Source organism: Halichoerus grypus, chromosome 13 (assembly GCF_964656455.1).
Source record: "Halichoerus grypus chromosome 13, mHalGry1.hap1.1, whole genome shotgun sequence".
Classification (NCBI taxonomy): domain Eukaryota; kingdom Metazoa; phylum Chordata; class Mammalia; order Carnivora; family Phocidae; genus Halichoerus; species Halichoerus grypus.
In genome coordinates this window covers 24,617,586-24,642,556 of record NC_135724.1, presented here as the reverse complement: position 1 = coordinate 24,642,556, position 24,971 = coordinate 24,617,586, and the positions used below count along the sequence as shown (strand labels likewise).

Below are 24,971 nucleotides of genomic sequence, written 5' to 3'. Positions count from 1 at the left end.
AGAAAAAAAGCACTTAAGTCAGAAGACAGACACACCATTTTCTAAGTCAGGTTCTTGTGTTCTACCAGAAGGAAAAGAAGGAAGAAATGCTAAGGCTGCAGTAAATCTTGCAGAGGGACCTGACTATTCTGTAACTCTGAGACTCTAAGCAAAGTAATGGTAACTTACCACTTCGTGAATGGATCTATTAAAGCCATCGTCTTCTGTAAGGATCAATAATATTATAAGGGCCATATACACATGGTGTGAATTTCTTTCTTCGACATGATACAGAATCTCAAGAATTGGTAAAACCTATCAAATAGAAATTTTAATTTACATTTCAATTACTTTATTATAAGATCAATGTTTTCAATCTTTATGCTTTTATTATGCACTCTGTTTTAATTTCATAGTTATAGGTTTCTTTAAAGGAAAAAGAAAACCACACAAACCAGCATATGCCTGAAGGTACTTTCCCCATGTATAGCTCAGATACCAGCAGAGAAAACAATCACCCTGTATGAAGGTCTGCCACCACGTAAAGAATGGGTCTGCAGAGACCATTTAGGCCAACATGTGACACTGAGTAGAAGCAGGTCTGCCTCCAGCCTAGCAGGAATTTATACACAAGAAGGTATTCTTACAAACACTAATGTGTCAAACATTACCTTAAGAGGAAAGATTGTAGAATAAAATTATTAACAAAATCAAAATCAGATCAGCACAGTAAATTTCCTACCAATAACACATTTTCTAATCGTAGTCTCAATATTATAGAATAAAGGCAAAAAGACAGATAAGGACATCAGTTGAGACATTATCAAAATAATCTATATGAGAAATTAAAAACAAAAATAAGCATATAACCCTCCACCCCACTCCAAAAAAAACCCAAAACAAAACCTTTTAAATTTTTACTGGTGTATGTCATCACATACAGATGATTGTTCCCTGCATATTCTTATGTACCAACATCCTTAACCATGGAACTTTCTAGAACAGGTGGTGTCATAGGCTTTCTGCTTACTGCCATCATTTCCCCTAGGATACATCATGCTCAGAATTGTTTCTGCTTATTCTTACTCACCCCTCAGTAAATAAGCCATCTCCAAGTTTTTACTCACATGAGCAGTACACTGTTACATCCAATTTTACTATTTAAAATAACCAATGTTTTCCACATATAGCTGTGTGCAGACAGGTTCGTGCATCATGTTTTTTGTCCTTAGGGTCACTTTGACATAGAACGTACTCTTCAAATGAATTCTAACATTCCATGTTAACTCAATATTTTACCTTTAACACTGACAAAATGGCCACCAAATGCTGGTGAATCCTGCTGTCAACCTGTAAAAACTGGTACAGAGGGAACGTTCCTATTGCCACCAGCAAGCTGCTGCCTATTTCAGGGATGTTCACAATTCTATTAATGTATAAATAACCCACAGGTATCTCTATAGTGTGTATTTCAATTATAATATTAACACCTTGGTGAGGTAAGGTTACTTTTCCACTCATAGAAACATTTTTGTTTACACATTAGTCATAAATGGAAATCCGTGATTTCCTACGGGAGTTTTTCACTCACATAATAAAGGACAGTGCGCATGTAAGTTGCTGTCTGGCACAGGTAGCCTAAAATAACTCTAACACTCCCAGAATTGAGTTCAGGCAGACCTCAAGCCTAAGCCTGCCGAAGGGATGGGACGCGTGGGAAACTGCGCTTAGCCGTGTTCGTCAGGAACTTGCCGCGACTGGGACTATAGGCTACAGGAACTCGATGGGTGGACACTTAGCATCTGAAAAGAACCCCGAGGGTATAAATATCTTGAGAATGGCGGGCGGTGCTTCTTGAAGGACTCCATCAGGCTGGATCCTGGGCAGGGAAAGACCCGCAGGACAGGGAAGCTGGTCCTGCTGCTGTGCTCTCTGCTCTGCGGCAACATCAACACGTGCGCGGTCTCCCACACTGCAAACCTCACACCCCTGTCTGTGCCTCGTGGCAGCTCCCCGTCAATCTCTCAAGCATCACCTTTGCAACCAGCCAAACGTACTTACCCCTCCTGAGAAAAGAAACGGCTCTTCAAAAGATTAAACCATACTAAAAGCATGAACTGTGTAGTGTGATACTTACAAGATTTTCCATATCTGTGCGAGCCAACATGTATGTTCTAACATTACTATTCTGATGGAGCAACGTGTACAAGAGGAGAGTTGCTTGGTCAGATGTCTGCTGTTCACACAGAGCTGTGTACAAACTGTTGAAGTTAATCTGGAAAGTGTGTGGAATTGATGAGGGGAAAGGACTGCTATCTGGAACACACAAACCACAAAATTTTTAAAATATTATGTCAGTATTTTCTGGACCGGGCCTTCTGTAAATAATAAGAACACTGTTAATGTGTACAATTCAATTCCCATTAACTTTGTATGTCACTACATTTCTGGTTCAAAATTTCAATTTATATTTTAAATTTTACTTAAAGAACTAAACTAATGTAAAACATGGTGACTAGAGTTGATCACACAACTATGTAACTGAAATTTGCCGAGACAGTAGAACTGAAATGTTCTTGCCAAAAAAAAAAAGCTGGGACAGTTTATTTCTCTGTACTATCTAAACCAAGGCTTTCCAATGATTATAAATCTATGTGCAAATACCACTTGAGAGTAACTTTTTATCTTTAAAAAGCCAAATATTAAAAAAGCAACTAAACTAAGTCACATACTTCAACTTTATTATGATTTTTGCATTTATATAGCTGAATTAAGCTGGTTTTAAGAACACAGGAGCTTATATAAACAGAACTACGGGCCCAGGCCAAAAGCGCTCTAACAGATATAAACATGACATCTTACATGTTCTGTTACCAAAATAAATGACCACCAATCCTAAATAAAAAATATTGAGACAAAGAATACAAAAGTTTCTACATAAAACAGAAAATCCTCTTGTAAGGGTTAAAAAGAAAAAACGACTTCAAGCTGAGTTAATTTTTTTCAAATGAATAACTATGGCTCATTCACCAATGTCACTAATCCATTTATGAAGAAAATAGCTAGGATAACATCATAGCAGTTAGCTAGTTTTATTTTTTTAATTCTTATTTTTATTATTTATTTAGTAAGTAAACTCTACCCTCAACGTGGGGCTCGAACTCACGACCCTGAGAGATCAAGAGTTGCACACTCCACTGACTGAGCCAGCCAGGCGCCCGTAGCTAGTTTTAAAGTATTATCAGCATCAGTATGTTCAGCATTAGCTTCCACAGTAGGATACATCAAATTTCAAACAACTACCGGAAAATGTATATAATTTCTTGGTAAACCTTTTTTAAAAACAGAGTCACTAGCATGATGAAGCCCATGTGGGAACACTCCTGATACTGCAAAACGGACAGTGCCCTTTCCTACCAATTAACTGGACTTGCTTAGACACTGAAGTCAGCAAAGTTAGCAAGCCAAAAGGGAGGGAAAGACAGGTCAACAGACTTGGAGAAAAGTATAATCTTATCAGATAAGACACCGGAACATGACAGCACAATGAGTTGATATTTTAGTACCTTTAATATCTTAAAAAGAACCAAGATTAAAAAAAAAAAAAAAACAGAACCACTAGCAAAAAATAAAAATTTTAAAAGCACTGCTTTAGCATGTCCAAAAGCTTTACTCATGAAAAAGAAATGTGTGTCAACACAATCTGATTGCACAGTCCCATAACCTCTCGGATTCTTCTAAACTGTACATTTGTGAGAATTACCTTAAAAAGGCTTCAATTTTACTGCAAAGTGCCCTCACTTTTCCTCCTACATTTAAAATATAGGTTAAATTGGGGCGCCTGGGTGGCTCAGTCGTTGGGTGTCTGCCTTCGGCTCAGGTCATGATCCCAGGGTCCTGGGATCGAGCCCTACATCGGGCTCCCTGCTCAGAGGGGAGCCTGCTTCTCCCTCTCCCACTCCCCCCCTGCTTGTTTTCCCTCTCTCGCTGTCTCTCTGTCAAATAAATAAATAAAATCTTTAAAAAAAAAAAAAACACCAAAATAATAAAATACAGGTTATTTTTTCAATCCTAACACTGTATTTTTGACAGTTCTAAAAATAATTGTTTTATGTGACTAACTTATTTTTGCAAAGGATGGTGAAAGGAAGCATTGCATGTAATCTGTGAGTGCGAAAAGGACTACAGCATCTACACAACACTCAGTGGAAGAAGATTCTGGAAGCGAAGTAACCTGTTCACCCAGCTGTATTATACACGGCTGCAAATGTTGTGCGTATCCATAACATTTAAATATTACTAGCTAAGAAGTCCTATGAACTAGTTATTATACTGATAGCTTTACATGTACTAGCCCTTATTTTAATGCATACAATGATCATGTCATCATTTTGATCAGTTTCACAAAGGATGAAATAAAGGCTTGGAGAGATTAAGTTTGCCAAGATCAGCCCCAAGTAAAACAAAGATCAGCCTCTGTTGGCATCACTACATTATACTGCTTCTTAAAATTATAGCAATAAAATAGTGACTCTGTACTATGATAAAAACCCACTTAATTTTTATAAGAACCCTGTGAGGTAGGGATTATAACCCCTGCTTTACAGATAAAAACACTGGTCTTTAAAGAATAAAAACTGGGATATGAACCCAAGGCAGTCTAACCCTAAAGTCAATGTTCAGAATCATTGCACCCAACAATCCACAAAAAAGATGGCTATCCCAAAACGGTTCAACCCTACATAGTAACATCTGGCCTGAGCATCAAAAGTGACAATAAATACCATATACAGAACATCGGGCTGTGTTGTAAAATGTGAGCTAATCATTTTAAAACCTTACCTTGCGTGGTACTTATACAAATCCTATTAGGTGATGTTATCCCCATTTTATAGACAAAGCCAGTGAGGCCTGATGTTAAGCAAACTGTAGGAGGCCTCACAGCTCTGAAGTGATAGAAGTGTGGTGTAAACTTAGGTCTGCTTGACTCCAAAACTTGCTTTCTTAACCAGTAAGCCACAATGGAATAGTAATGGGAATAGGAAAGTACTCTCAGATACGTGAGTTTTCACTTTTTATCTATGAAATTGTTAGAGACTCCCTATTATTGTTTTCCCCTACAAATAATAATACCAGAGTTGGCAAAGGTACCCCCAACTGGCTCATGCACTATTGTGCATGCACTATAGTGCACTCATGCACTATTAAAAAACATGCATAAGAACTCTGGAAAGGAACATGGCAACACGTATCAGAAGCCTTAAGAATGTTCCTATCCAATAACTTCACTTCTTACCCATCTTAAGTATACTGGTATTCCATAAATCTTGAAAATCTAGCTACTGTATTAATTTGGCCTACAGAGTATAATCCCTTTTTTTTTTTTTTTTTAATGGGGTGTAATCTTTTGATTAGAGATTATTCTTTCAACATGGAACTAACTACTCAAGCTCTACTTCAGGGCAAGTTAGAGCCCACAGACAAGCCCATCACTTGTTTTGGAAATAAGTTTTAGTGGAAACCAGCAATGCTCATGTCCTTATTATCTATGCCTGCTTTTGCACCAGGATAGCACAGGTAAGAGGTGGTGACAGACAACACATGACCCCACAAAGCCATCTGTCCCTTTGCAGAAAAAGTTTGCTGAGTTCTAATTTTTAGTTCTATAAAACTCTAACTGGAATACAGACTTTAAATGAAAAACTTCCAACCACCTATCATTTGGAGTTTTCTGGTTAGTTCCTATCCCTAATAGGTAGGACAGGCCGATCTAAATTAAGCAAACTTAAGCTGGCTTTGTTATCTCTAGATAAAAATGTAAATTTAAATGGATATAAAGAACCACAGCTCTCATCTAAGATTCATCTGACCTTCCTGTGAATACAGAGGAGTCTAAGTTTTCCTCATCTTTAACCAATATGAAAATATACAATTGAGAGTCATTTCCACAACTATAAAACAATAAACAATATGGATAAGCAATACCCTCTTTCCTCATTAGAAAGATATTCAGGGGCGCCTGGGCGGCTCAATTGGTTGAGCATCTGACTCTTGATTTCAGCTCAGGTCTTGATCTCAAGGTTGTGAGTTCGAGCCCCGTGTTGGGCTCCACGGTAAGCGTGGAAAAGGCAGGGAGAGAGGGAGGCAGGGAGGGAGGCAGGGAGGGCATGAACGAAGTACCACAAACCTTGTGTATTCTTAAAGGACATAATGGCCTGTCTGTAGGGGTTTGGAGCATCTGCAGCGTCGGTCAGGTTGGCCAGCACGAGCAGAAGCAGGAGACTCTGGTTGGCCAGAGGGGAAGCAAGTTCTGGAGAGGCAGCTGCTTTGCTGCCCACGCCACCCAGCGTGAAGACAGTCCAGAGGCCAGCTTGAGAAGAAAACACACAGTTAAGATGTGCTGGGACTATTAAGATGGATATACATACTTCTGTACGATATTCTATACTTTTTAATAACACTCTTTTCAATTATTAAAGTAAAACAAGTTCATTATTTGAAAATTCTCATATTGCCAAAGGATATAAAATTTTTTAAGACTACCACTCCCTACTCCCATAATTCCACTTCTACTTCCCATAGATAACCACTATTAAGTTTCCTACATCTTTCTAGATTTTTTTAATATATCAAAACATCTACATAATTATAACAACATTTCATGTACAATTTTATACCAATATATCTGAAAACATAAGCAAAATACTAAAATATCTAGGAAGATACAAAATGCCAAAATTGGCCAAAGACAAAAATCTGAATGGACAAATTACCTTAGAAGAGTGGGAAATGGAGTCAAAGAGCTAGCAAATCAAGTCCAGATGTTTTATAAGTAAGTCTACCGAGCCCTCCCAGTACAAACAATTCCCATATTATATAAATAGCTCCAAAGTACAAAACAAGAGGCATATTTACACAACTCATTTGACAAAGCCTGAAAAATCTCCCTGATACAGAAACTGAGTAACGACTGCATTTAAAACAAGAGGGAGAAATGCAAAGAGATTTTTAGATAGACTCAAACAAAAGCAGATGAAATCTCACAGAAAAATTTGTTAAAAGAACAAATGCATCACGATCATGAAAGTTTTGTCTCTGAAATGCAAGAACTGTTCATCGTTCTAGAAATGTATTGATTTACAGGCATACCTCAGAGATATTGCAGGTTTGGTTCCAGACCACTGCAATAAAGCGAATAGTATTGTGATAAAGTAAATCAAATGAGTTTTTTGGTTTCCCACTGCATATAAGAGTTATGTTTACACTATATTGTAGTGTATTAAGTGTGAAAAATAGCATTATGTCTAAAAAACCAATGTACATACGTTAATTAAAAAATACTTCATTGTTAAAAAATGCTAACCATCATCTGAGCTTTCTGCTAGTTGTAATAACTGATCACAGATCACCATGACAAATATTAATGAAGAAATTTGAAATATTGTGAGTATTACCAAAATGTGACATAGAGATACAAAGTGAGCAAATGTGGTTAGAAAAATGGGGCCAATAGGCTTGCTCGATGCAGGGTTGTCACAAACCTTTAAAAAAAAAAAAAAAAGGCAGTACGTGCAAAGCACAATCAAACAAAACACAGTAAAATGAGGTATGCCTGTATTTCTAGTCAGTTTAAAAAGATAGAGGGAAAGATGATCTAGCCAACTTTTAAAATTAAACTTAAAACCTATTAAGAATTCTTACAAGCTAGAAAAGTAAAGTAACCTCTTTCAATTCTAAAACCTTTCTAATCAGAAATCCACAGTGGTCACACACTGGAAGAACTCCCATCAATATCACCAACATCACCATCATACTACTGGTGCTCCAAGCAAAAGCGTTAAGGCAAGGGGGAAAAAAACAGACCTTCTCCCCACCCCCCAAAAAAGGAAAAATTTTTCATTATTTGCAAGCAACCTGATTGTGCACTGTCCAATAGAGTAGCCACTAGCCACCAGCCACTCTGGGAACTGGGCACCTGAAATGTGGTTAGCCCTAAATGCATTTTGCTGTAAGTATAAAATACTGAATTCTGAAGACTTAATACAAAAGTAAAAATTTTGCACTTTTTTAATATTGATTTCATGTTGATATTATAGTATTTTTGACATATTACATTAAAGAGTATTGTTAAAATAAACTTCAGCTGTTTCTTTTTACTTTTTTAATACAACTACTAGAAAATTATAAATTACATATGTGGTTTGCATCTAGGCTCACATTTTTATCAGACAGAGCTTCCCTAGGACATCAAGAGAATCAACATATACTATTAGAACTAATAGGTTTTGGTACAGTTCTACGACTAAAAAATCAACATAAAAAAAGTCAAAAACCCACCTACACACAAGCAATAAATAACTACAAAGTCCAATCACTATAGCAACAAACCCAATAAACTCTTTAAGAATCAACACAAAAGAAGTATGTAAGACCTTCAGGCAGATAACCACAGACTTTGAGACTGAAGGCCATATAAGATCTGAATTAATATATAGATACAACATATTTCTGGACAAAAAGGCAATACCACAAGGGGACCTGGGTGGCGCAGTCAGTTGAGTGACTGACTGTTTTAGCCCAGGTCACAATCTCAGGGTCATGAGACTGAGTCCCATGTTGGGCTCTATGTTCAGCATGGAGTCAGCTTGAGATTCTCTCTCCCTCTCCCTCTGCCCCTCCCGCTCATGCTCTAAAATAAATAAATAAATCTTAAAAAAAAAAAAAAAGAGGCAATACTGCCAAACTGCCCCTCAGTTAATCTAAAATGCAATACAACCACTATCAAAATGCCAAGAGGAATTTATGCAATATTTTGTAATACAGAACAAATAAAGTATTGCTGGATATAAAAATACATAGGAAACAGTTTTTTTTTTTTTTAAGATTTTATTTATTTATTTGACAGAGAGAGAGAGACAGCAAGAGAGGGAACACAAGCAGGGGGAGTCGGAGAGGGAGAAGCAGGCCTCCCGCTGAGCAGGGAGCACGATGTGGGGCTTGATCCCAGGACCCTGGGATCATGACCCAAGCCGAAGGTAGACACCCAACGACTGAGCCACCCAGGCACCCCAGAAACAGTTTTTAAGAAGGACTAACCTGGGGAGGAATGTTCCTGATTAAACAGCAAGACTTTTATAAAGGTGAAGTCATTTAAAAGTGTGATATTGGCAGTAGACAAATTAGTTTGATGGACCAGAAATGAGTTCAAGTTCAGAAACAGAACCACATATATTTGAGAATTAACCTTATAATACAGGTAGTATTCCAAATCAGTGAGAAAAAAACAAAATTCTAGAAATGCCTCTGGGACAAGAGAATTTAGTCATTTCCCCAGTATTTAATTATAAAAGTATGTGTTTAAACCTTGAGTTGAGAAAGCCTTTTTCTTATATAAAAAACAAAATTCAAGAAGCTAAAAAGAACAGTAATTTGACTAGTTAAAATATTAAGTACTTAGATGTGATTAAATACATCCTAAACAAGTAAGAGAAAAGAAGTATCTGCAACATACAAAACAGAAAAAGATATTTATTTTAAAAAGAGACCTCCTGTAAATCAGTAAAGAAAGCCAACAATCCGAAATAAAAGTGGGAACTAAAAATTCAAAGCAATAAAGAGAAATTAATGTGATAATAAGATCATCCAAGAAGACAAAAATTTTTTTAAAGATTTATAACACATAGATTGGTAATGGTATACAGAAAATCACCAACAGTGAGAAATAAGGTGGTACCAGATTTTTGAAGGATATTTGGCAGTTCTCATTGAAATTAAAAATGCACACCCCATCAACCCAGCAATTCTTTTTTCTTATACTAGAGAACACTTGAACAGGCACACAAAGAAGCATGTATTTAATATTGTTTATAAATGTCAGGTAACAGAAACAATGTAGATGTTAACCAACAGTAAATGTTTATAATAAGCTGTGGTTTATCTATACTATGGAATACAGTATGAGTTAAGATATCCATGTATTAACAAGGAAAGATCTCTAAGATATACTGCTAAGTAAAAAAAAAAAAAAAAAAAAGGCAAGCTGCAGGAAAACTGAGGTAATAATTTAAAAATTACCCACCAAAACCACGTGTGTGTGTGTGTGTGTGTGTAAATATTAAAAACAAAAACAAAAAACAGGAAGGACTCCAAAAAACAGACTCTTAACTACAGAGAACAAAACTGATGGTGGCCAGAGAGGAGATGGGTGGGGGATGGGTGCAATAGGTGAGGGGGATTCAGGACTGCACTTGTTGTGATGAGCACTGAGCCATGTACAGGATTGCTTAATCATTATACTGCACACCCAAAACTAATAGGACACTGTCTGTTAACCATACTGGAATTAAAATTAAAAATTAAAAAAAAAACAGGAAGGACGAAGTGTACACCATATTGGTAACAGAAATTATCTCAAGCATGTAATTCAAGAAACACTTTTGCTTTATTTGTATAATATTTTTGTAAGAAGAATATAACCATTTAGTTCTTTAAAAATAAATGTAAAACAATAAAATTAAACAGAACAATACAGACTCCATGGGTAAATGATTATGTAGAACATGGAAAAACTTCATCAATATATCATTAGGTGAAAATGCAAATCACAGAACAGTATATATGCACCCAAATAATACGCCCCACTTGTTTTTTAAAAACTGTAACGATACATCCGTCTGCAGGTAAGGGCAGCCACATGTGCCTGGTAGGGTGCACTGCTGACTGCAGTTAGCTCTGATCGTGGGCAAGAGTGAAGGGGACCTGAGGAGTCTCTTACTTCGTTCCGTGTTTATTCAGCTGACTCTCCCACAACATGGACGTGTTCAAGCACAACTTTCAGTTAGAAACATTAACAAAAGAAGTGAGGGAAGGAAGAAAACTCCTGGTCACCAACCCCAGAAAATGTGATGCAGTACACGCTTGCGATAGGACTGTTATTTTTAAAAAGCACCTTCTGACAATTTTGGAGGGATAAACGCCAATGCGTGAACACTGAGTAGACCTGGGGTGGTGGTAATGGGCGTGATATTTTAGTCTTTGTACTCGTCTAGTTTTTTTTTATTACTTATTACATGGGCAGATGGCATTTGTAAAGAACACCTTTGTTAAGGAAATTAAATGCTTTCGTAAAGAAATTTTAAATAGATGGCAAAATAAGCAAAACTGAGAAATGTTATTTTTCCTCAACTAACATAAGCAGATACTTTTAATTTCTTCTTGATGCCATCAACAGTTCAGAGTGAACATTTGTTCATTTCTAATATTTTACATTTTCTATTGAACACACCATACAAAACTACCATATGGATACCTAACAATTTATCTTTTTTTTTTAAGATTTTATTTATTTGACAGAGAGAGAGAGAGCAGCAGAGGGGAAAGGCAGAGGGAGAAGGAGAAGCAGACTCCCCGCCGAGCAGGGAGCCCGATGCGGTGCTCGATCCCAGGACCCTGGGATCATGACCTGAGCCGAAGGCAGACGCTTAACGACTGAACCACCCAGGAGCCCCAACAATTTATCATTTCTTACATGACTGTGGTCCTGCAAATCCCAAACTTTTTCCGTGAGTCACTGGAATGACTTTAATATTTACTCTGAAGAAGCTGTTATTAGGGGGCGGGGGAGGATAAATAGCCTTCCTGCCCAAGTTTTGGAGGTCCCTAAAAGTGTATACAGGGAAGCTCAAAGTGCAGAGCATATTCGGTATAAACCTCCAGTGTAGGCACAAGCAAACCTGAGGCCCAGCAAGAGAAGTTAGCTGAAGGATTTTTTTTTTTTAATGTAGGAAAGATTTTAAGATGATTGAGAAAGACAGAAGAAAAATTTCTGTTAATTACTGTGTTCCCTACTTTTCATTAGGAAAATTTGGATATTTGAATAAAAATTATCAACTACTAATTGATTACACATCACAAATTTAAATTTATTCAAAACAGTGTTCATGATAGAGTTGAAAAACTTGAAACATTTCTTAAGAAACTCCAATCATTTAAGAAAGTACAACCAGTCGCCAAGTATTATTTGCTTTGGGACTGATTTGTTGTTTATCTTAACATTATAAAAACTTTCCAGTCACTTCCTTCCACTCAGAGTATGCTCCGTGACTGTGTACCCCTACATCCACCACCTGTGTGTTCCAGGATCGCAAGCAAAGAAAAACACAATTAGGAAGTTCAATCTGCAAGAAAAATAATCACAAAGTGCGCTCCAAGGTAAAAGATAAGTGGTTTTTTTGCTTGTTTGTTTTTTGGATTCTCTTCAGAGCTGTGCATCTTCATGACTAGGAGAAATAAGAGCTGACTGCCACTGGACAAATTTCACAAAATTCTGAGGGCACCCCCCCTCACCCCCGGCTTCAGGTTTCCCCAAGCTGGCTGAGAAGCTGCATATAATGTCAAACTAACTCTTTATTGAGAAGCTAGCACAGCCCAGCTGGCCCCCACCACACACAGCCTCCTCCACTTCCCTGGTAAATATTACTGCTATGCTGCCTTTCCTTATAGGGAGAAAGGAGGCAGCCTGCCATTGCCTACATTGTAGTTTAAACTGGCCCATAATGTTGGACCAGAATTCTTCCAAAAGTTCGTTTCTTTTTGTTGATCCAAGCCTCTGATCTATGACCCAAGAATCTTAGTGGAATTGCATTTTCCTGTTGGCAAACAAAATTTCTCTCCACCAGAAAAATAAGGGAAAGTTACAGTATATTTCCTTCTGTTCTAAAAAAGCAAATTAAGGATGGTCTCCCAAGTTTTTTAATTGTATCCCTCAGGTCTTCCAAATAAACTCTTAAAATAAAATTGATCTAACTAAAAGTAAAAAGTACTGAAATTAAAAGAACAAATCTGGTGTTGCTGATTCAATTTTTTAAAAGCAATGACTCAAAATTATTTATCCTTAACAATAAAAATGTGAGGAAAATACAAAGTATGACAAACCAAAACATCAACAAAATAATTAAGGGAAAAAACCTCTCAACTGAAAAAGTGTTGAACTCAAGATTAAACATTATTTTATTAAGACAATGAAATTAAGGTAAATTACTGTTTTTTTATGTTACTAAACATGCTGCTTGCCAAACTAAATTGATTTCTTCTATCTAACAAATACATAACATTAATTATTCAACTGAAACTATACCAAAAAAAATAGTGATACTATATCATCTGTGGTTATAAAAACATGCTAAAAGGGTCACAGTCATACATTTGGGCCTGTAATTAACAAATCAGATATCAGGAAAGTATTAAGGAGAAAGCAGGTCAGCTGTGAGAAATATGTATGAAAGTTCTGCTGGAGACATTTCGATCAATACAGGTAAAAGACTATAATCAGTCAATAAGTACGCGGTAAGTACCTATTAGGGTGAGGCTCTATGCCCGTTACCAAAAGTACAAAGAATAAAGAAAATCACACTTGGCCTCTGAGGAAGTTAACAGCAAAAAGGGGAGACAAGCAAACAACCACAATCCAATTTTAATTTTTAATTTCCATAATGGTCTAACAGGAGCACCTGGATGGCTCAGTCAGTTAAGCGTCTGCCTTCTGTTCAGGTCATGATCTTGGGGTCCTGAGATTGAGCCCAGAATCAGGCTCCCTGCTCAGCGGGGAGTCTACTTCTCCCTCTGCCTCTCCCCCAACTCATGCTTGCTCTCTCTCTCTCAAATAAATAAAATCTTAAAAAAAAAAAAAACCCATAATGGTCTAACAAATATATCTAACTCTTCAAACACCTGTGCTTTACCTATGTTATATGTAGTAAAACAGTAGGAAAAGACAGTGTTACCCATAAAGAAACTGAACAGACATTCCAGGGCAAACACTGGGGCAAAGCCAGCTCCTTGATCCTAATACCATGCTCCCCTTTTTTCTTTTATTAACAAAATGCCCTGGGATTGAGCTGGGCAGGACTACATTTCTTCCTGGTCTTTCTTGCAGCACCCTATGGTCATTTGACTAAATTTCAGCCAATGGGATATGACTGGGAGTAGCATATGCAGTTTTAGGTCATATCCTCAGAAAGAAATTATTTTCTCTTCATATCCTCATCCTTCCCCTGGGCTGGAACCAAGGCTTATGGGAGGCAGACAGATTCAACTTTGTCCATGAGGACACCACCCAAGGGGATGGCAAAACAAGACAGAAGGAACTCTGGTCCCTGGATGACCTCAGGAAGCAAACCTGCTTACACCCCTGGGCCAGCTGAGATTTTTATGTGACAGAAATGTAAACCTTCTACCTTGTTCAAGCCCCTGGTATCTGACCTCTATGAAAAGCCAAACCAATATCCTAACATAATTATGTTATAACCAGAATATTATTGCTTGGTTAGAGACATTTTGATTTTAATGAACCATCATTTTTTTAAAAAGTTCTTTGTACATAATTTTTAAAATCTTTTACAGGTAAGTGTAGATTCACATGCTCTTGTAAAAAAAAAAAACAGCACAAGGGCTCCTGTGTAGCCATTATCCATTGTTCTCTAATGGTAACGTCTTATGAAACTATAGCACAGTATCACAACCAGGATATGGACACTGATAGAGTCAAAACACAGAACAGTTCCATCACCAGTTAGACACATTCGCATGGAAAAAAAATACTTGTCTGATGATCACTAAACTTCTTTGAAGTTGATTTCTATTAAGGGTCACATACCAACCATGCAGGAAACTCGCTGTCTCAACTCTGTCCTGACTGCCTATGCACTTACATGCATTCAATTCCCCATTTAGTAAAGGCCTGCTACAGACTGGGCAAAGTGCAAGAAATGGGACTGGACACTGATGAACCCGATGACACTGATGCTCTAGGCATGGAGCTCGCAGTCCAAAGGAGAAATGAACATGAAACAGAAACAAGCAAACAAACTGCAATGCATCTGTGGGAGTCAAAAAGAATGTTATCTAAATGTCCGCATGATCCTTGAAGAAAAAAAATAGTCCAGAAATCTATCAGTAAATAGATTATTATAGACTTCTTAGGAGTTTACTACTCAACCCAAGATGCTATTCCACTTCCTCCCATTTTTTAATTTTCTTTCATTTCTTCTTCTACTTCCTTTCTAGCTTGGAAAATCTTTCAAGGTCCAAAACACATCTGTCTGCTCTAACACATAAAGCAAAAATAACTTCTCTCTGCTCTGCTCTCCCAGCACATTGGTTACATCTCTCCCCATCACTCACCGCACTACTGACTTCCATTACACTTACACATGTCACATAAGCCAAGACCTCCTGTGAACTGCTTGATGGAAAAGAGATACATCTTTTTCATGTTTTATATCCTTACAGGGATCTGACTTCTTTTGTTCCTTTACTTCTCTTCTTGGTTTCACTTTCTTATTTCAGTTACTTACCAAAGGATATTTTAAAAATGTATAAATAACACAGATTTTTATATTTGATACTTTTAAAAGTGTATAAATACAATTTTATATTTGCTATTTAAAGGAAAACCTTGCTATTTTTAAAGTTCTAAATACTGCCAAAATCAGCTTTAATCCTATATTTTAAATTATAGTACTTTAATGCTGATGGGACAGGTAATTTTAGACACTAGTGGTGGGACTGTAAGTGGGTACTATCTTTATAAAGGACAAACTAAGCAATGTACATGACAAGCATCAAAACTATATAGGACAGGGTGCCTGGGTGGCTCGGTCGGTTAAGCGTCTCACTCTTGATTTCGACTCAGGTCATGATCTCAGGGTTGTGAGACTGAGACCTGCACCAGGCTCTACACTGGGCATGGAGGCTGCTTAAGATTCTCTCTCTCAGGGCGCCTGGGTGGCTCAGTCATTAGGCGTCTGCCTTCGGCTCAGGTCATGATCCCAGGGTCTTGGGATCGAGCCCCGCATTGGGCTCCCCGCTTGGCGGGGAGCCTGCTTCTCCCCCTGCTTGTGCTCTCTCACGCTCTGTCAAATAAATAAATAAAATCTTAAAAAAAAAAAAAAGATTCTCTCCCTCTCCCTCTTCCCTCCTCTCTCCCTGCTTCTCCTTAAAAAAGGGGGGAGGGATAGTCCTCAAGTGACTCCTTTTTCTACGTAACAAACTTTATGTTAAGAAAACATGATCATGATGAGCACTGAGTGTTATACGCAACTGCTAAATTATTGAACACTACATCTGAGACTAATGATGTACTACATGTTGGAAAAAAACTGTAATAAAAAAAAAAACATGATCCCTGGCAACAATTATTTTTTTCATTTTTAAAATGAACATAAAACAACAATATACACAACCCTGAACTACAGCTGGTCATACTACAGTACTGGGAGAGAGGGGGGAAGGTCACTAATAGTTTCACTTTTTTTTTTTTTTTTTTACATGTGTTTACATTCAAAGCCCTCTTAAAATATCTGATGACTGCTAGTTCCTAAAACAATTCTGAGTCAAATTCAATTTTCTTAACACAAAACAACATGATATTACTACCCCCAACCTGTCTCCCAAAAGGAATGCTTTGACCATCTCAAAAAAGAGAAAAAAATAAATACACCGTAAAGGAACAGAGGAAAATGTTTTAAAAACTGATAGGACAGTAAAACATTTTATCCACCTTTGTAGTCTGAAGTCTGTCAAAATCTGTGATGCATTATATAAGCTATATGGAACTTTAAAAAAAAAAAAGTTTTATTCCTGGGGCTCTTGGGTGACTCAGTCAGCTGAGCATCTGACTCTTGATTTCGGCTCATGTCATGATCTCAGGATCATGAGATCAAGTCCTGCGTTGGGCTCTGCACTCAGCACAGAGTCTGCTTAAGATCCTCTCTCTCCCTCTGACTCTCCCCACCCTTCTCAAATAAATAAATAAAATCTTTAAAGTTTTATTCCTATAAGGAAATAGAACTGTCAAAGAAAAACTGAAAAAAAGTCCACTGAAATAATTCAGTATTTATGAAGATACCTGTTTTTGAAAGGAAAAACAATGAAAGGTAATAGAATTCATCTATCTCAGTGAAACTCCACAATCACACATCCCTAAAATACACATTTATGAGATCCTAAGATGCATCAGACACATAAAGCATAAAGAAAAACAAAATGAAATCTAGTATCCTCAGAGAAAAATCCTATCTCATGCAAAGACATTAGGCAAATTAACTGACCCATGAAATGAGAAAGGGGCCCTGTGAGCTCAGAGGACCAAGAGCTCTCCCTTCCAGAACAGGACCCTATCTAGTTCCCAGTAACTTCATTCAATCAGTTTGCCCCTAAAGCAGTGTTTCCCCAAAAATGCACTGATGACCACAGGGATGGTTAAGTCTGGCGTTTAAAAAGAAATGTTCAATAGTTATGTGTATTAGAAATATAAATAATCTCAATTTTCATCAATCTCAATTTTCATCTATCTCAATTTTCAAAGACCTTACCAGCTGGTATAAGGATAGAGTAAAAATATACTTAAGGTTTTGAAAAAATGAACTATTTTAAAGTGAAGTAAGTGGAGGTGCCTGGGTGGCTCAGTCGTTAAGCGTCTGCCTTCGGCTCAGGTCATGATCCCAGGGTCCTGGGATCGAGCCCCGCATCGGGCTCCCTGCTCCGCGGGAAGCCGGCTTCTCCCACTCCCACTTCCCCTGCTTGTGTTCCTGCTCTCGCTGTGTCTCTCTTTGTCAAATCAATCAATCAATCAATCAATCAATCAATCTTAAAAAAAAAAGCAGCCTGGAAAAAATAAATAAATAAAGTGAAATAAGTGAATGAAAATTCAAGTTGTACTCACATAACACAAAATCATAGTGGTTGCATGGATGTGGTTGAAGTTGGGGAGATACACATCACATCTCTAAGCTTTTGGCAGGTACACCTCCACAAGAGTCCCCCTCTTCAAACTAAAAATGCCCTGTCCCCACAACATCTGCCCATGATGCTTCGGCCAGCATCCTGGCCACCCTTCCATATGTTGGTGATGAGGCATTTCCAACAAACGTAAAATGCAGGTGTGTGTTAATGACAGAAGAGTAACAGAAGTACCTTTCAACAGGCTTTAACCAAATACACCCATTCACTTCTCCTTCAGCTGAGGCGATCCAACCATGTAATAGGTCACCCCTGTGAAAATCATAGGGCCTTATTATGTCTAGAATTTTCACTGTTACTATAGACCTCTCTGGTCTCTTGCACATGGCCATATTACTGCATACTCCTGGCTTACTGGCTGTTTTGTTGCTAGACTGTGGGTTCCCTGAGATGTGGGGCTTCCATTCTTCATTGTGGTTCAATTCCTTTGTACACCCCAGGACCTAGTACAATTTTTATATTAAATAAGAAAACAATGAGTAATTTTTAATTTTTCACTTTTGCAGACGAAATTTACTTTTTACGTAAAAATAATCACATGAAATTCTTTACCTTCTCCAAATAAAATTCAAGATTGAAGTGTGAATCATGTATAAGATTTTATCAGAAACTACCTTGATTAACACTAGGATTAATACTCAAAAACACAGAGAATAAACTTAAACAGTATCAGTAACCAAAGAGAATCAATTTGTAATCTACAAATAAGTTTCTACCCAGTAAAATCTTAGACTGACTGCCTATGTTAGCATTCAACTTCCACTGGTGAAGGAGTAAATATAAATCAAATGACTGCACATGTAGGATGCAGTAGAGATTTATAGTATACAGTATAGATTTATTCCTACCTTCAGGAGTTGCCATTTTTTCCATGTAGGTCTCCAGGTGTTACTTTTCTGGGAATTATAAACCAAGAATCTCTAACTACCAATTCCTGGTTGAAAACGACATTCAAGGAAAGATGGAAAGAATTTCTTCTCAAAACTGATCATTTCAACTTTAAAATGAATTTTAAATGCCTTAAAGACATCCTACCATCAAAGAGCAGGATGTGAACTTGGAAGGCACTGGGAAACTAGAATCTTTAAAATGAGAGGACAGCCATCCATAAATATTTGAAAAAGAGGATTCCAAATTCATGAATCCAAAAAGTTCCCAAGATATAAGTGATTGGCAAAATGAAAGTTACAAGTGGTAAATCTGGGATATGCAACCAAGAGTGAACACTGTAGATCAAATGGTCTGAAAGTACTCATGAAATTGAAAAAACATCCCCAAGGCATTTGATATAATTCAACATGCAGTTAATACACACACTAACACTAGTAGTCTGCAAGTGAGTGAGGGAAAAACAATAGTAGAACCCTGTGTTTTATCTAAGAAATATGAAGACACTAAGCTTTAGCAGCATGCATTATCCAGACTGGCACTGGTACCCACACTCAACCCATCCGTCAGGAAGTCACGTGTCTATCATACCAGTAACCCAGGAACTGTGAACAGAAACGGGGGTCCTGCTCGCAACAGGGGTGACATAGGCAACTCACTCCTTCCTTCTCTTGCAGCATAAAGACACATTTCGTGGGTTAGTAGGCTTAATTATCTAGGCTTAACTAAACTGACTCTCATAAACATCTATTTTAAAAATAATGGAGGCATAGAACTGTTTTAAACTTTCTGGCAAAGAAATCACAGATAGAAAGAATACATAGTAAACATTCAAGTTATAAACAAACAACACCACAAAAGACAACAGAGCCAAATCTTCTACTACCTGTGTGGGCCCTTTTGGAGGCATTTTGTAAAATAAAAACAAAGACAATACTCATCAGATCTCTGAAAAAAAATGACTCTGAAATACAGTTATATCCACCATTATTTTTTTTTAAAGATTTTATTTATTCATAAGAGAGAGAGAGAGAGGCAGAGGGAGAAGCAGGCTTCCCGCAGAGCAGGGAGCCCGATGCGGGACTCGATCCCAGGACTCTGGGATCATGACCTGAGCCAAAGGCAGACGCTTAACCATCTGAGCCACCCAGGCACCCTATATCCACCATTATTAACAGTGAACATGGCTATAAATATCTACTGTTCTTTTCGATATTAAATGATGACATTATGAAGCCATCGTGATTAGCAAGACTTTTAAATATTCATCCAGATGATTATTAGTAATTTCTGTAATATCAAAAAGATTTTCGGGGCACCTGGGTGGCTCAGTTGTTAAGCGTCTACCTTTGGCTCAGGTCATGATCCCAGAGTCCTGGGATCGAGCCCCGCATCAGGCTCCCTGCTCCGTGGGAAGCCTGCTTCTCCCTCTCCCCCTGCTTCTGTTTCCTCTCTCACTGTGTCTCTCTCTGTCAAACAAATAAATAAAATCTTTTAAAAAAAAAAATTTTCTATATTGTTAAACACAATTTTAAATATTTAAAATTTGTATTGAATTATATTTTTCAGAAAACATCAATTTGTAGATGTCTTACAATGTACATGATACATTAGTATAACAATGCATTATATAATTTATAAATCAATTCACTTAAATCAGGGGGCTGCTATAAGAGGTTATACTGATGGGATGGATGATCAATAATGTTTAAAGACCACCATACTCCAGAGACTGTTGAGGGGAGGGGGCATGAGAGAAGAGAAGGAAACTAAGGAGGAAGAAAAAGAGCAGCTTCTGCCATTTAATGATGACCTATACTAATCACATTAAAACCTCACCAAGCATTATCATTAATTCGCCCAATTTTACAGATGAATTAAACTCAAAGCTAAGTTCCTTACTCAAGTAATAAAGCCAAGCAGATCTGCACCCATTTGCTCTGAGTCTAAGGCAGATAAAACTCTCACCCACTACCCTCACGTCTCTCTGGCTCCAAAACACTAAAGCCAGCCCCGGCCTTAGTTGTGAATTACAAATTTAAACCTAACCATAGATCAGATCTTCAGCACCTGGGATAGAACAGGCCTAAATTCAATCGATTTGCTGCAAGGAACAGCATTCTGTGGTTCATAAATGAGTCTGGCCCCAAATTATCTAGACAGACTTCTCTACTTTTCAACCTCATCCACAGAACCCTGTATTTTTTTGTTGTGTTTGCATGGATTGTCTTTTTGGTTCTCCTACCTTCTGTCCATCTTGGTAATGCATCTGCATTTTCTTGACTTCCCCCTAAGGAACCATCTCTCTTGGGCATTTTGCCCCTTTCTTATGGTGAATAAACATGTCCTAAATTATCTCTTTGGCAAGCAGGCTCAGATTCTTCAAAACGAATACACTGTTGGCACTACATTCAGGGGGCCCACCACCCTAAGAGAGGAGATAGGAGTATTGTTGTAAAACGATGTACGGAGAGTGTTAAACAGTTGCATGGGAAAAAAGATCTAGTTCTGCTAGGGCATTTCCAGGAGAGCTTCCCAAAGCAGCTGCCTGTGACCTGGGGTGTGCAGGTGAGTGACAGAGCTATGCAGGTGGAGAGGAGGAAGGCATTTCAGTGCACAGAATGGTATCACACAAAGCTGGTCAGGCACGACCCTTCTGTGTACCCAGAGCTTCAGCTGAAGGCGTGGAGTGAGGTAAGGCTGGAAGGAGGACGGGCTGCCAGGGCCCCGCAGGACAGTGCTTCTCCAGGAATGCTCACTCCACTGCCCCATTCTGAAGGGCCTCAAGCAGGCCAAGAATTCAAGTACTTTCTGATGTTCACACAAAAGCATGACCATTATATAAGATTCATTTTCAGGTTTACCTATGATTGATACTGACCTATTATTAACGTACTAAATCAGTCATGGGATACTGTATTTGGTTTTTATAAACTAGAAAAAAGAATTACTAGAGCTTACGGAAACCCTAAGTAGCCTATCAAAGCCGGGCTGCTATGCACTGCGTGTCTGCGCCACAGGGCTCCTCTGGCACACGCCTGCACACGCAGACCCACGCACAGCAGGTGTTTGGAATTCCTGCACTACCCCTTTTGTTTCGAATTGGTCATGGTCTTAAATGATGCACTTTAAGCTTTTTAAGTTACAAATTTGTTAAATTAGCTTCAGAATGATCAATTAAGAGGTTGTGGATTCTCTGGTTGGCCCTCCAGAAGACAGTGATGCATAACTGGTAAGACCACAAGACCACCAACAAGACACTCTCCCCCCCGGGATGCAACCAGCCAGCAGGATATAAGGGAGGCTCACAGAGCTCAGAGTCACCTTCCTCCTGGGCCATGAGGCCAAAAGCCTCACTAGGACAAACTGTCCAAAGCTATAATTAGAACTGATTACTTACCTTCCCCTAAGCGACCATCAGGACTAACTCTATTATGCCCTACATCCCTGTTTACCTGGATCAGCCAAGAGATCTGAAGCTGCATCACACAGCTGAGGACAGTTCTTTCTCAGAAGACTTATCAAGTGGTAACTTGCTTTTTCTCTCTCTACAACCCATGCACCACAGAGAGGACTCTTCATTACTACTCTCAACTACCTCTCTCCAGACATTCCAGTGACCTTTCAACATCCCATCAAGCCCTGCTACAGTCATCTACAGACATCACTGTCCCTTCTGCTCATTTTCTAGTAACTTGAGCACATGGCTCCCTGTCTCTCCCTCAACACTACTCCGGTCCTCATTTTTAAAATTTCAACCTACTCTCAGTCAAGCCACCCAGTAATATGCCTCTAAGGCCCTGATCTGCTTATTCACTTCCTCTCTCCGACCTCAACTAGCCATTCCCATGGCCGTACCCTGCCACGTGTTCTCTTTACCAATAACTGCACCACTAGTACAACTCTGATTCCATGCATTCCACTCCCGGGCTACCACCTCCCAGCTTTCCAGGTCATCTCCTCTAGCACCAGACTCACACAACTTTTGACCTTATCGTGTCTATCACCTTTTCAATGTCCATCACCACCCCCATGTCCTTGCTTCCGTCCTCACCCAGCTAAGATTCTATGGATGGCACCAGGATCGCTCCCCTGGACCCCTGTATTCTCCTTCCCAACTCCCCCACTCCTCTCCTCCTCCATCAAATTCACCTAGCAAAATACCAACCTTGATGAAACCCAACTTTCCACCGACTCCATGTCCCAGAGCAGATCTACATAGCTGAAGAGCAACACACAACCATTCCCATTGCTCTAAGTTCATCACCACAAATTTCCAGTGAACCCTAAGTTCAGCCCAGCAATCCTACTACATTTCTCCAGTCCCCTAGGGGAATTTACTCCCCTACAGCTCTCTCTTTACCACCTCCAATAATCCCCAATCTCCACGCTCAGCTCACTCCCATGGAACCAGAGAACTCCCCTGTCCTTCCACCTTAAGATCTACAAACCCATCTGCATCGACATGTACATACTCTACCTTCACTCCTGTTATAAAAGGAATGAAATAACCCTTGTCCTATCGGTGGGAGTATCAATTTCTCCATCTCCTGATAGAATGTAACCTCTATGAAAAGGAGGCATTTAATAATACCTGCAGAATTGAAATGAATCATTTCTATCACAGTATACAAACACGTTGTGCCATTTCCCAGCCAAAAACAACAACAAAAAACTTCTCTAGAATCCATGTCCCCTTCCAGCTGCTGCCTTATTTATCTGCCTATGCTCTGACTCTCATGCTCCCCTCAACCCACCCTAATTAGCTTCCCGAACACCACCCCACCTAAATGATTCTTGACAGAACAACTTCCATCATACCAGGCCTCACTTTACTCAACCTCTCACTTAAATCTGCATGAAGTTGTACATTTAAGATTTTGTACTTTATTGTATGTACCTAATGTTATAACTCAAACATTAGAAAGCTTCAATGAAAGGATCTCACAGAAGATCAAATACAGTAGGAAAATTAGTGAACTAAAAGATAAATCCACTATTACCCGAATGCAAAGAAACAGCATTCTAAGAGAAAGAGATTCGAAGAACAGAATGAGAAGGTCCAATGTATGAGTGACAGGAATTTCATGAGTAAAGAGAACAGCAGAGACATAAACACAACAAAATAAAACTGCTGATCACAAAAGCTACCAGAAAGTAGAGGTTTAACACCCTCCACAACCACCCCCAGGTCACACAACTAGCAGGGTTAAATCCAGGTTTCGGACTTTTTGCAAAGTATCACACCACTCAGGGCAGAAAGGAAAATCCAGTGTGGTAAGAAATGCCATGAGGCTCCAATCACATGTGCTACTTCTCCAACTGGGATGCATGAGCTCTTGGAGATGGTCCATGATGTGCTAGGAATAAGCAAGGTCAGAAAACAGACATGGTATTCTTTCCTGACTATTAATTTTACACAAAGATTTCAAGGAAGTTAATTAAGTCAATGAACTGGCATAGAACTGCATCTTAATAGAAATGAAACAAACATGGATGTGCTCACTGAAGTATAACTTAAACGTGCATTCATTTATAAGATAAAACATAAAACCTGAGTGTGTGCCAAGTGGCTTCTGACAACCTCCTACATCCTTAAGGTTGTGTACTCATTTGCCTCAGCTATTATAACTAGGCTAAAAAAGCACTGTTAATAGCTCTAATGGTTTTCTCAACAATGCATGAATTACTATGATTGGCAGAATTCAAATCTGTTTGACAACAAAAAAGATTCTTTGTGTAACTGTTTTTGTTTTGTTCTTTCTTATACTCTGAACTTAAATGCTGTCATTTGTGGAGTGCCTAAGTGGCTCAGTCGGTTAAGCCCCTGACTCTTGATTTCCGCTCAGGTCGTGATCTCAGGCTGCATGTTGGGCTCCATGCTGGGCGTGGAATCTGCTTAGGATTCGCTCTCTCTCCCTTTCTCCCTCTCTCTATCTCTGCCCCTCCCCCACCTCAAAAAAAATAAATATTAAAAAAACACTGTAGTTTGTGAAGAGTATAGCAAAAATGCTGGGGGAATGGGCACAAAAAGTGCTTTGCAGAGAGGGAGAAATACAAGGTTCTATCTCATCCCACTGTTTTCTGGTCACTATGTTCTGATGATAACTCCTACCAATAATCCATCCTAGAAGCGAATTTATTATACTACTGCCTTGTCTTCATCCACTATACATTATCACTCAAGTGTAAATTAGGATTAGGGTAAGTCACAAGTAACAGACCTGTGTAATAATGGCTTCAATAAAAGTCTAAAAGTAAGTGCAGCGGAGCTTGCATTTTGCTCCATGTTGGTCAAAAGTCAT

The 24,971-nt window shown here is 38.5% G+C and overlaps 1 protein-coding gene across 2 annotated transcripts in view; it reads right to left on the bottom strand.

Moving 5' to 3' along the window:
* The window catches only part of DYM (dymeclin), a 340,668-nt gene that overhangs the window by 204,165 nt on the left and 111,532 nt on the right, over positions 1-24,971 (bottom strand). For both annotated transcript variants that reach the window (XM_036078200.2, XM_036078201.2), the window contains exons 9-11: positions 6,167-6,349; positions 2,117-2,295; positions 169-294 (exon numbers count right to left, since the gene is read on the bottom strand). In XM_036078200.2, the coding sequence (XP_035934093.1) occupies positions 169-294; positions 2,117-2,295; positions 6,167-6,349 (488 nt within the window). The remainder of the gene's footprint in view (positions 1-168; positions 295-2,116; positions 2,296-6,166; positions 6,350-24,971) is intronic.